This window comes from Myotis nattereri (genome assembly GCF_964212035.1).
Source record: "Myotis nattereri genome assembly, chromosome: 5".
Classification (NCBI taxonomy): domain Eukaryota; kingdom Metazoa; phylum Chordata; class Mammalia; order Chiroptera; family Vespertilionidae; genus Myotis; species Myotis nattereri.
This window is the reverse complement of record NC_138080.1, coordinates 54,371,538-54,384,265: the sequence shown is the minus strand read 5'-3', so window position 1 is coordinate 54,384,265 and position 12,728 is coordinate 54,371,538. Positions and strand designations below refer to the sequence as shown.

The 12,728-nt window shown below is 39.4% G+C and overlaps 2 protein-coding genes across 2 annotated transcripts in view; one reads left to right on the top strand and one right to left on the bottom strand.

Moving 5' to 3' along the window:
• The window catches only part of SH3D19 (SH3 domain containing 19), a 179,849-nt gene that overhangs the window by 143,067 nt on the left and 24,054 nt on the right, over positions 1-12,728 (bottom strand). The gene's annotated exons all lie outside the window — the stretch shown is intronic.
• PRSS48 (serine protease 48) lies at positions 4,371-12,267 on the top strand (the record flags this gene model as incomplete). Its single annotated transcript, XM_081091232.1, is given in 6 exon segments — positions 4,371-4,413; positions 5,528-5,690; positions 8,153-8,418; positions 9,108-9,271; positions 11,933-12,097; positions 12,100-12,267. Coding segments are annotated over 6 exon segments (969 nt in total).

Sequence of the window (12,728 nt, the reverse complement as noted above, 5' to 3'; positions counted from 1 at the left end):
CAATCACCAGATCTCAATTCAATTGAGCATTTGTAGGACAAAGGTAAAAGAGCCATCAGGCAGCTGGTTCCACAACCATCAAATCTCACAGAACTGGACAGTGCTATTCATCAGGCATGGTGTCAGATTCCTTGCATCACCTTTCAACATCTCGTGGAGTCAATGCCAAGAAGAACTGCCGCAGTATTGAAGGCAAAATGTAGCCCAACGAAGTACTGATGGGCCATAATAATCTGGCTGGTCATAATAATCTAGCCACTCAGTGTACATACTCATTATGTCCACAAAATTTAGAACAATTTTCTTTTTAAAAAATATAATTTTATTGATTTAGAGAGGAAGGGAGAGGGTGAAAGAGACAGAAACGTCAATGATGAGAGAGAATAACTGATTGGCTGCCTCCTGCAGGATCAGGGATCGAGTCCACAACCTGGGCATGTGCCCTGACCAGGAATCAAACGGTGACCTCCTGGTTCATAGGTCGACACTCAACCACTGAGCCACCATGGCCGGGCGAGACCTATTTTCTTAATTAAATAAAAGAAAAGGAATTTTATTTAGCTCTTCTATTTTCATACCTGAGACTTGTTTCCCCAAGTATTTCTCTTAAAAAGTATTAGAAAGTTATCAAGCCATCAATAATAAATGTGACTTTTAACTGGAGGGAAATCGAAATATCCTATATAGAATAAGTATGAGAAAATTAAAAAGTAGTACTAAATCTGTACTATTACATTTTAAATATGTACTATTACAGGTCTCTCCTTCCAAAAAAGGTCACAATTTAAAGATCTGAAAACCTATTACTAAAAAAAAATTTAGAAACATTTCCGGCAACAGAAAATCAGGTCTGTCCCTTTATTTCGATGACTTCCGTTACTGTCCAGCCCTGCCCCCACCCACTTCATCATACCCACTTCAGAACACCTCAGCCTGGTTATAGCCAACCCTCTGCCCTCTCTACGCCTCCACCTGTGCTGCTTGGGAACACTGCCTGTGAACACACTTCAGTGCCAATTTCACTTTAAATGCTAGTGGATACTTTCTGCGGCACAGCAGTCACACTGTCATGTCGCTGGTCCATTCATCTCCCACACTCATACATCACTAGTTCACTCTCAAGTCCTCAACACTTCCCTTCCCATTCCTACTTTCGGCAGATGATTCCTATTCCTGTGAGGAAATGGAAACAACCAGCAGAGAACTTCTACCACCACACCTCCTACCAAATGGCAACTAAGTCCACATACTTGCTTTTGCTCCTGTTGTATGAAAGACCTGTCTGTGCTCCATTCTAAGCATCCTCACCCCTCAACCAATGAGTTAGGTTCAGTTCCCTCCTGTCTATTCAAGGACACCACTGCAGCAATTCTCCAGCTTTCTCTTCTGCATCATCAGCTTCTCCCTCTTCACTGGGTAATCCATTAGCACGCAAACAGGATGTAATTTCTCCCATCTTAAAACAAAACTAGAAAAAAACCAAAACACCCTGCACCACCCAGGCTTTTCTGCCAGCTATTTCTCAACTTCCCTTAACAGCAAAACTACTTTTAAAAACTGCCTATATTTGCTGTCTCCAATTACTCCCTTCTTACTCTTGAATCCATTCCGTGATGCTACTGTAAATCTGACGGTCAGTTCATTTTCTCCAGCATTTGGCAGCCGAGCACTTCCTCCTCGAGACACTTCCTCTACTTGGCTTCCAGAATATTCCTATCAGTTCTCTGCTTACCTCACTGCTGTCCTCTTAGTCTCTTACTGATTCCTATTAATCTCATTTCAGCTTTGGTGTGGTCAATCCTTAAAACTCACAGTGGGCTTTGTTTATATTCATGCCCTAGGTGACCTGATCTCATGGCTTTAAATACTATGACATGCTGGTGACACCCTAACCTAGCCCTTCGGTTTATGGCAATCTCCTGATTCCAGATTCATATATTCAACTGCCTACTGGACATCTCCAATAGGACATCTATCAAGCATCTTAAGCTTAATATGGCTATAAATGAATTTCTAATCTATCCCCCGCCCCAAACCTGCTCCTCCTACAGTGTGCTCCATCTCAGTAAATGATAATTCCACACTTCCAGGGCTCAGTGGTTGATCGTCAACCTATGAACCAGGATGTTACAGTTCAATTCTCGGTGAGGGCACATGCCTGGGTTGCAGGCTTGATCCCCAGTGTGGGGCATACAGGAGGCAGTTGATCAATGATTCTCTCTCATCATTAATGTTTCTATCTATCTACCTCTCCCTTCCCTTTCTGAAGTCAACAAAACTATATTAGTAATTTAAAAAAAGTCTTTAAAGTCACTCTTTCATACCTTCAACCAACCCTTCAGCAAGTCCTATTGGCTCTATCTTCAAAATGCAACCAGAGTCTGCCACTTCTTACCACTTCTGAGCAAGAAACTGGTGTCTTAGTTACTTCCAATAAAGTTTATTTCTAACTAAATTGGAACCAAAACCAAAAATATATTTTATAAAATGTTAAACAAGAGATTATATGAACAATCCAACTAATATGTAAAGAATATTGATCAGTGACTTCAGACTTGTCTAGAAATATAAAAGTCCAAAGATATAGGACAACCACAGACTCTCAGAGTGAAAAGAGTACCTGGTCAAATTTTTGTTCCTTTGATAAATCAACAGAGCTTTGATGTCTTTGCAAATGTGACTAAATAGTTAAAATGACCTGAATGCTGTAAGTTAATTGGAATACCCACATAGATTGTAATAGGAATAAACCTTTTCCTTCAATTAAATGAACAGGTCAAAAATCACAGGTTGCAATATTAATTTCAGAAAAAAAAGTAGGTGAAAAGTACTAAGAGAATTGTTATCTTAATATATAAAGAGGTAATATGCAAATTAGGCCAGGACACTGTAACCGACTGGACAGGTGAGGCCTGGAGCGGAGACAGAGACAGAGATGGGGGCCTGCCCAAGCCGGTGCTGCAGCTCCGGTGGCCTGGAGTGGACACAGGCAAGGGGGTCGGGGGGGGTCCTGGGGCAGAAGTCAGGCACAGGTCCCGGCTGCCCATGGTGCCGGTCTGGCCTGACTCCCATGGCGGCCCTCGGGGCACCTCCTCTGGGTCTCTAGTATACAATAAAAAGCACAGTGAGTGATAGAAACATAACCAGAATGAATATATAAGCCACACACACACAAATAGGTTGCATAAAAGAAGAACCATTAAAAAATGTATGGAGAAGCCCTGGCTGGTTTGCTTAGTTGATAGAGTGTCATCCCATACATCAAAAGGTTTCGGGTTCGATCCCCAATTGCTTGTAACTGAACAAACCTTACCAAAACGACTACATTTTTCGTGATTCTATTATTTTTTAATTATTCATGTGTATCTTTCAAACCTCCCAGTATTTTAAGCTACAAGAGAACAATAAGATGCTTTAAGACTTCAATGAATTTGCCTCCACAGACCTAGTACCCTACAAACAATTGGTACAGAAAAGGCACAAAGATGAATTCTATAATCCACCCTGTGCTGCACCACCTACATCCTCTTTCAGAACTGAAGCATTCATTCTCCTAGCAACCAGGAGTGTTGGCTGCTGACAGTTCACAGCAAAGATTCTAAGAAATGCCAACAGAGCCACTTCACCCAAGGTAATGCCCCCTCCTTGGAGGCAGCCTGCATTCAATCATGCAGAAGTCCCAGAGCCCAGACTTCTTGTTTCAGTTCAGGACATCTTTGAAGGGCCACCTCAAAGAAACTTGTGGGATGAGCTGAGGCCTTTTTTGAAAATGCCTAGAGTTAAACTCTCCCTCTGTCCAATCCTGCCTCCATCTCCCCTTGAGGTGGTGATTCTGAGATCACTCCCAAATAAACTTTTTGCACATAAATCTCTACTTAAAGTTTATTTTCCATAAAATTTGACTTGTAGTATATTTTAAGGCTAATACGGTATCAGAGTGGAAAAAAAATTAGGAAAAATTAGCCAGGTACAGGGTTAATTTCCTTTTTACCACGTCTTTCTTTTGAAGAATTCTGTCCATCTTCCATTTTGTTGCTAGAGAAAGGGGTCCTGTTCTTTCCAGTGGCTTCCAACTTACAGGGGCAGGTAGCTACTGCAACCACTCTCCCCCACCCAGCAGGTACCGTGCTCTCCCTACACAGCAAGGAACACCTCAAGCCCCAGCTCCCCACCCTGGGTCCTTCCTGCTGCTGCACTTCTAAAATCTGGTCCCTTCAGTGCCTGGCTCTGGGTGAAGACCGAAGGGGTGAAGCAGAGGAACCCATCTAGGAGAAGCTGATCCTGCCCCTTCCTCTGGCTGCTCCCCAGCTGGGCTCTGCCTGGAAGCCTGAGTCCAGGAAGCAGGGAGTGCTGATTCTGAGGACAGAGACATGGGCCCTGCTGGCAGTGTCTTCCTGCTGTTCCTTGTGCTGGGTGAGCTTCAGGTGGGCTGGGAAGGAGAGAAGGAGAGGTTTTTTTTGGCTCAAGAAGTTATGGTGTAGAATAAGATGACATGTCACCCAATGGGATCTTACTTATAATAGTGTGCCCTGAGAAAGTCCTGAGAGGATACTATATGCCAGGCATCTTTCTAAGTATCTTAGATATACTAGTAAACAAAACAGAGATCCCTGCCCTCATGGGGCTTATAAACAATGCACATATGGAATATGTAAATTACATAGCACTTTAGAAAGTAATAAATGCTATGAGAGGAAGGGGCATCAGGAGTACAGGGACTGGAGGCATGATGTAATTTTAAATAGGGGAGTCAAGGTAGGTTTCATTAAGAGGGACTCACTTGAACAAAGATTTGAAGGAGATGAGTGATTTAGCTAAGAGGATCTAGGAAAAGAACATTTCAAGACTAGGGAACTGGAAGTGTAAATGCTGTTCAGTGATTTCAGCATAAGCCTGTTCGTTTATTTTTTTGGCCCACAGTGATTTAAAAGCAGGGTAGGCTGAGAGTAGCCAAAAGATAACAGGTAAAAAAAAAAGAAAGATATACAAATACTGAAAAATGCCAATTTAGTTAAACAGGACAAAAGAAAACAGCTTATAAACCTCAAAAACATCTGAAAGCATCACTGTATGTACAACCTAACATCTTAATATTCCTGATGACAGCCTTGAATCACCAAGTAAAAATTAAATTACGTCCCATGTATGAAGGAAGGTAGGTGTGTAAAAATTATCAGGATTTCCCACTAATGGGTACATACATAAAATTTTTGCCTTTAACACCAACCTGAGGACTTTAGTATGTGGAAAGCCTCTGTTCAGTGAATTTTAGACACTGTGTTATCATATATTAATGATACGGTGTGTGCCTGTCTTAGGGTCTTGGCCATGCTCTTCTTCCAAAAAGAACGATCTGCAGTCAGGTGAGTGGTCTCCGTTTGGGCCCAAAATTGCTGGGTTTGGAACTGGATTAGGATGGCATATGGAGCCTACGAGAATACAGGGTCTAGGGGTGGATTTGGAAGATGATGAGAAAATGGGGACAATGGGACACCCAGACCACATTTCCTCTCTCCCCTTTCTCTAGTGTGTGGACGACCTGTATACTCAGGCCGTATTGTGGGTGGCCAGGATACTGTTGAGGGGCACTGGCCTTGGCAGGTCAGCCTGCACTACGGCCAGACTCACATCTGTGGAGGTTCCCTCATCAGTGACAGATGGATACTGACAGCTGCACACTGCCTACAAAAGTGAGTTCTAGGCTAATGGCTAGCACAGATAGAGTCTCAGTAAATATTTGAATTATTTCTTGAATGAACCAATAGACAAATGAAAGTGGCAAGATGAGTAAGAAGAAGGAAACCCTAGGTACCTTGGACTAGGGACAGGACAAAGAGGTAGTAAAAGAAATAATGAAAATAGACACTGTATTAGAAGCTTCTTTTTGGTTGTTAATCCTCACCTGACGATATTTTTCCATTGATTTTTAGAGTGAACAGAAGGAAGGGGGATAGACACAGAGAGAAAAACATCGATGTGAGAGAGATACATTGATTGGTTGTACCCCAGTCGGGCCGGGAAGAGAGCCAGCAACTGAGGCATAGGGCATGTGCCCTTGAGCAGAATCAAACCTGCGACCCTTTGGTCTACAGGCCGATGCTCTTTCTGCTGAGCCAAACCGACTAGGGAGAGAAACGTTTCTTACTTTTTGCCAAATTACTTGCTAACCACCAGTCAGGGGATTTTGTCTTAAGCTTGGGGGTCATAAACACTATCTGAGCTTTGAGCGAAGTAAGGTGCCATATGGAAAGTAGCCCCTAGGGAGTGTTCCATGTAAAACTAGCATTACTACCCAATAGCTAGTGAAGACTCCAAGCCTGCCAACATAAGTGAGTTTGGAAACATCCTCCTTGAGTTAAACTTTGAGGTTGACTACAGCCCACCTAATCACAGTCTCATGAAAGACTCTGAGTCAGAGGCACCCAGCTAAGTCACACCTGATTCTTGGCCTACAGAAACTATGAGATAAATGTATGTTTTAAGCCTCTTGGCCAGCGGTTCTCAACCTGTGGGTCGCGACCCCTTTTGGGGTCAAACGACCCTTTCACAGGGGTTGCCTAAGACCATTGGAAAACACATATATCATTACATATTGTTTTTGTGATTAATCACTATGCTTTAATTATGTTCAATTTGTAACAATGAAATTGGGGGTCACCACAACATGAGGAACTGTATTAAAGGGTCGCGGCATTAGGAAGGTTGAGAACCACTGCTCTAAGCTTTGTAGTAACTTGTATTTGACAATAGATAACTAATATATACAGAAATTAAAACAACATGACTTTTCAACAACACTGCAGGGTCAAAGAAAATAAAGAAATAACTTAAAAATACTGGGAGAAAATGATTTCCAATCTAGAATTCTACTCATATGCAAACCATCAATCAAGTGTGGGACAGAAACAATACATTTTCAAATATACAAAACAGCAAAAATATTACCTTTCATGCACATTTTATCAGGAAGCCAAAGAAAAAAAGTGCTTCACCAAAATAAAGGGGGTAGAGGGGAGACAGGAAAACATGGGATCCAGAGAAAAGATGATACAACATAGAAGAAAATCCCAGGAAAATGATAAGGAAAAGTACCAAGACTGGAGCAAGAGGGCAAAGGGCTTAAAAAAAAAAAAAAAAAAAGGAGAAGGAGAAGGAGGAGGAGGAGGAGAAGAAAGTATTGATATTAATATACTGAGAAATATACATTTCAGGCAGAGAGTTTGGGGAATGAATGATGAAGTAATGATAGGTAATTAGAAAACTAAGAAGACACAGAAGTAAGACTACATTATTAACTCTAGGACAAGTGCAAAAAATTTATAAGAAATGTATTCACAGGATCCAATATGGTCCAGTAGTGAATAATGTTTACAAAGTCACAAAAATATACACATTAAATATGGATCTAACACAAAATCATAATACTTGGTTAGGAAGCTGGTGAAAAGAAAGTGGGAGGTTGGCAGTGATTGTTGGCTCAATTCTCACCTTTCATAATAGAAATACAGTATTCTATTAAAAAAATTAATAGCAATAAATAGGGCTTCTTAAAAATACTAAGGAAAATATCTAAGAGTTGAAAGTGATTGTCTTTGGGTAAGGGTTAATTGTGGGCAGTAGGGCAGAGAACTTTTGTATTTATTTAGTACATGTTATCAAATTATTTGACATTTCAAATTATATATATATATATACACATATATATAAATATATATAACAGGTGATAATACTTTGCTTTCATTGTTATTAGAAATAAAGGTCTAGTACTCAGAAATAAAAACTGGCAATAAAAAAGGCCAATGACTATTAAGCATTGGCTGAAACCAATGGTGATGGCTGAAACCATGGAGAATGGGAGAGGTGAACAAGAGAACCAGAGAGAAAATGCAGGACAAAATGCTGGCCATAAGCATATAAGAGGAGACCACAGAAACATTAGACAACAACAAAAAAGAGCAATCAGGGAGGGAGGGAGGAAGAAAAGCAGACAAACCAACTTTAGTCAAGTTGGAAGCAGCCTGGTTAATTCTGAGTCTGTTACCCTTCTTTCTTAAGGAGTGTTACTGCTTGCTACACCTAGGCAGCTTGTTCTGACCCAGCTGTAACACATATGCATGCCTCACTTTTATTTTCCTCTTTCTCTTCCCCTTAGGACCTGGATTCCTTTCATATATTCTGTGTGGCTGGGATCGATTAAAATAGACTATTCAAATAACGGTGTGAAACATCATGTGTTCAAAATAATTTTCCATCCCCAATCCCAAAATACAACTGCAGACATTGCTTTATTGAAACTGGCCTCTAGAGTCACCTTCACTTCTTTTATCCTGCCCATCTGCCTGCCCAATACCACAAAGCAGTTGACAATTCCTGGCTCTTGCTGGGTGACTGGATGGGGACAAGTTAAGGAAAATGAAGGTGAGCATGAGTAGAGAAAGGGGTTGTTTTATATGTCACCCTCTTATACCCATTCCAGAACACTCAGATTCTAGATGCATTTTTACCAAGGTAAATATTTTTCAACAAAACCAGATCAACCAATTCATATTATTTATAAGTCTTCAAATAAAATGTAATTTTTGACATTTTTATCTCTAATTACTCATATCCTGCCTAGAGTATGCAAGAGCAGATACTAAAACACAAAATTACCTCTCTGAAACAGGTTTAAAAAACTTGATTTAAAGTTCGGACAGAGTGTAGTGTTTTTTTAATTTGTTTTTAAAGTGTAGTGTCAACTATCTCCCAGAATGGGGTAATGACAAGACAGGAAATGATCTGGGAGCAGAAAAGTGGGAAAGGTAAAAGTTTTAGAATATTCACATCCTTCCTTAATTAAAATGTATCTGAATTTCTCTTTATTTGGAATGTCAAGAATACCTCACATTGGCACATTAGATAAACCTCAAACAAACAGAAATAATTTTGAATTATCTGTTGTTTTAGATTAAGTGTTCCAAAAAATTCTTCCACTAGCAAATATGATTGGAAAGTGATTATATTCTGCTTTTGGATTCCCATTCAGAAATTTTGTACATCATGACTGAATAGTGCCCCTGCACCTTTTCAAATTGCTTTTCCTTTAATTCCTGTCTATCTCTCTACAGGTAATTACACTTCCACCCTCCAGGAAGCAGAAATACCCGTCATTGACCGCCAAACTTGTGACTATCTCTACAACGCACTCATCGTCATAGTACCAGAATTAGAGGCAATCATCAAGGAAGACATGATTTGTGCTGGTGATATTCATAAAAAGGACAGCTGCAAGGTTAGGGTTTACTCCTGAAATTTTTTGTATAAAGTCTTTTTTTTTTCTTAATTTATCTTTATTGTTGAAAGTATTACAGATATCCCCTGTCCTTTATTGTCCCAATCTAGCCCACTCTCATCCCCTGCCCCAGCCTTCACCACACTATTGTCTGTGTCCATGGGTTATGCATATAAGTTCTTTGGTTAATTTCTTCCCACACACCCCTACCTTCCTTCTGAAATTCAGTCTGTTCCTTATTTATATGTCTCTGGATCTATTTTGTTCACCAGTTTATTCTGTTCACCAGATTCCACATATGAGTGAGATCATGTGATACTTGTCTTTCTCTTACAGGCTTATTTTGCTTACCATAATACTTCCCAGGTCTTAATGTGGATCTAGGTATTTCTATCTGTAAACAACAGTGGATTAGGACTCAGGAGATAAGAGTTCTGACAATAATTCTTGTGTTAGTCTGGACAAATCACTTAACCTTTATCTAGGAATTTAATCTTTTCAACTGTTCATTTAGAGCATCTCTAACCACTGGTCACTGGGTTTTTACAAACTTGTCAATTTTTCTAAATATATTAAGAGGTTGATACAGAATTGCCAACTTTTTTATTTTTTCAAGTAATACTATTTCATTCTACATTTAAAAGATGTTATTCCTTTGTCTCCTAATCATAATTGTCTGATGAAAAATTAGCCATCAGTTGTGTCTTCCTCTACTGAGTGTGACACGTTTTGCTCTGGTTGCTTTCAATTTTCCCTCATATTTGATTGTCAGAAGTTTGATTGTGATGTGCTATGTAGTTTTTGTTGTATTTATCCTGTTTGGCATTTGTTGAGTTTTGTTTTTCTTTTAATCTTGTTTTTATTTTTTTATCAAAACTTGAAATCATTGATGATTTCTTCCAACATTATTTTACTTCATTTCTCTTTTTTCCTCTTCTGATTAAAACCACAAATTTATAAATTTCACCTTTTTATATTTTCACACAGGTCCCTGAACCTGTTCATTTTATTTTTCTCTTTTTCAGTTCTTTAGATACTTTTAAATTAATCCGTATTCAAGATCTTTGTCTTTTTCCCCTGTCACCTATATTTTCCTGTTAAGTTCATCTAGTGAAATTTTTCAGATATTTTATTTTTCAGTTCTGAAATGACCATTTAACCTCCCCTCCCCCCTTATATGCACAGGTGAGCACACACACATACACACACTACACTTTTCTATATCTCTACCAAGATTTTCTATCTGTATATTCATTATGCAAATCAAACAATGAGACATGGCTTCACATTCACTCGGATGGCTACAATCCAGATAGATTATGATGCCCTCGCCGGTTTGGCTCAGTGGATAGAGCGTAGGCCTGCGAACTGAAAGGTCCCAGGTTTGATTCCAGTCAAGGGCACATGCCCGGGTTGTGGGCTCGACCCCCAGTGGGGGACTTGCAGGAGGCAGCCGATCCATGATTCTCTCTCATCATGGATGTTTCTATCTCTCTCTCCCTCATCCTTCCTCTCTGAAATCAATAAAAATATATATTTTTAAAAAAGATAGATAATGACAGGAGTTGATTAAGAATCTGGAAAAATTGGACCTTCATACACCTAGTGGGAATGTAAAATGGTTCAACTGTTTTGGAAAGTTGTCTAGTAGTTCCTCAAAAGGTTAAATATAGAGTTACCACATGACCTAGGAATTCCACTCCTAGGTATACACACAAGAGAAATAAAAACATGTCTATATAAAAAATTATAAATAAATGTTCATAATAGCATTATTCATAATAGCCAAAAAATGAAACAACTCAAATGTCTACCAACTGATGACTAGATAAACAAAATGTGGTATATCCATATAATGGGATATTATTCAGCCATTAAAAGGAATGAAGTACCAATACATGCTACAACATAGATGAACCTTAAAAAGAATATGCCTAATGAAAGAAACCAGACACAAAAGGTCACATATTATATTACTCCATTTATACAAAATGTCCAGAATGTGCAAATTCATAAGGCAAAAAGTAGATTACTGGTGTTGGTCTAAGGCTGGGAGGAGTGGGAGGAAAAGAGGATGACTGCTGATGGGTATGGGGTTTCTTCTGGAGATGATGAAAATATTCTAAAATGTGCCATGGTGATGGTTGAGCAACACTGTAAATATACTAAAAACCACTGACTTGTATACTTTAAATGGGTGAATTGTATGGTTGTGAATTATAACAATAAGGCTGTTACCAAAAGGAAAAGCAAGATTAAAGACATATTACCAACTATTTATTTATCACTATCGTTTTGTAAAAGAAAGGACTGACACTAAAAAAGGCAATAAGAACCTAAGAAACTAAGGACATAATAAGGAAAGTACAGTAAATTAAATAACTTTAGTGAAAAAACTCATCACATGAATTTCTCTTTCTTACCACAAATGAATATTTTGAAACTACTGATATATTTAGCTAAGATCTCTGCCAATTTCAAATTCTATAATTCTAGAATTTCTGTGATCTCCCACCTAATGCTGTGGGACGTCCAGCGCCCTCTAGAGTTCTGTAACTCCACAGCCTCCACTGCCCCATTCTAAGGAACTCTCTACCTCTTGTGACCACATTCCTATTCAGGTCTTTTTCATTATGCTCATGACCTTTATCTCTTCCTTAGGGTGATTCTGGAGGGCCTCTGTCATGCCATATTGATGGTGTATGGACCCTGATAGGGCTGGTAAGCTGGGGATTAGGATGTGCTAAATCTCTTCCTGGAGTCTACACCAATGTGATCTACTATCAAAAATGGATTAAAGCCACTATCTCAAGAGCTGAGGTTTGGGGGCCAACAATCTGGATTTATCTGACTTATTGTTCCCTATTTTGCTGTTCTCTTTGGCTCTCCTGGTACCCTACTGTGCCTTTGGGCCTAACATCTTACCAGGAGAGTACACAGTAAAGCTAAAGCCACTGACCAAGTACAGGGCTAGGAAGAGAAAGCATGGAGAGTAAGTCCCAGCACAGAGAATGCACAGAACACTCACTGGGAACTCTGGGTAACTTCATTAAAATGATTAGAAATAATTCTGTTTTTGAAGTTCTTGATTCTGAAGTATGGTTTAGTGGTTCAAATGTGAACAGCTGAGAAATAAGGTTGCCACTTCTGTGCATGGCATTCTTTGTCCCTGGCTATGCATCTTGCAAGGTAAGAAGGATGCCTTCTATGAATAAGTATTTATGGAAACAAATTAAATGGCTACTGGAGAAGCAGGCAAGAAAAAAAAGTATCTGTGAAGGCAAAAAGGAAGGTCCTCAAGGAAGTAAATTACGGTTTTACAGTGGAGCCTTAACTTATGAGTTTAATTCGTTCCATGATGGAGCTCGTAACTCAAATTACTTGTATGTCAAATCATTGAAGTGAACGAGTGAGACACGTGATGCTGGGCTGATGTTATGGCGTTCACTGTGGCGTT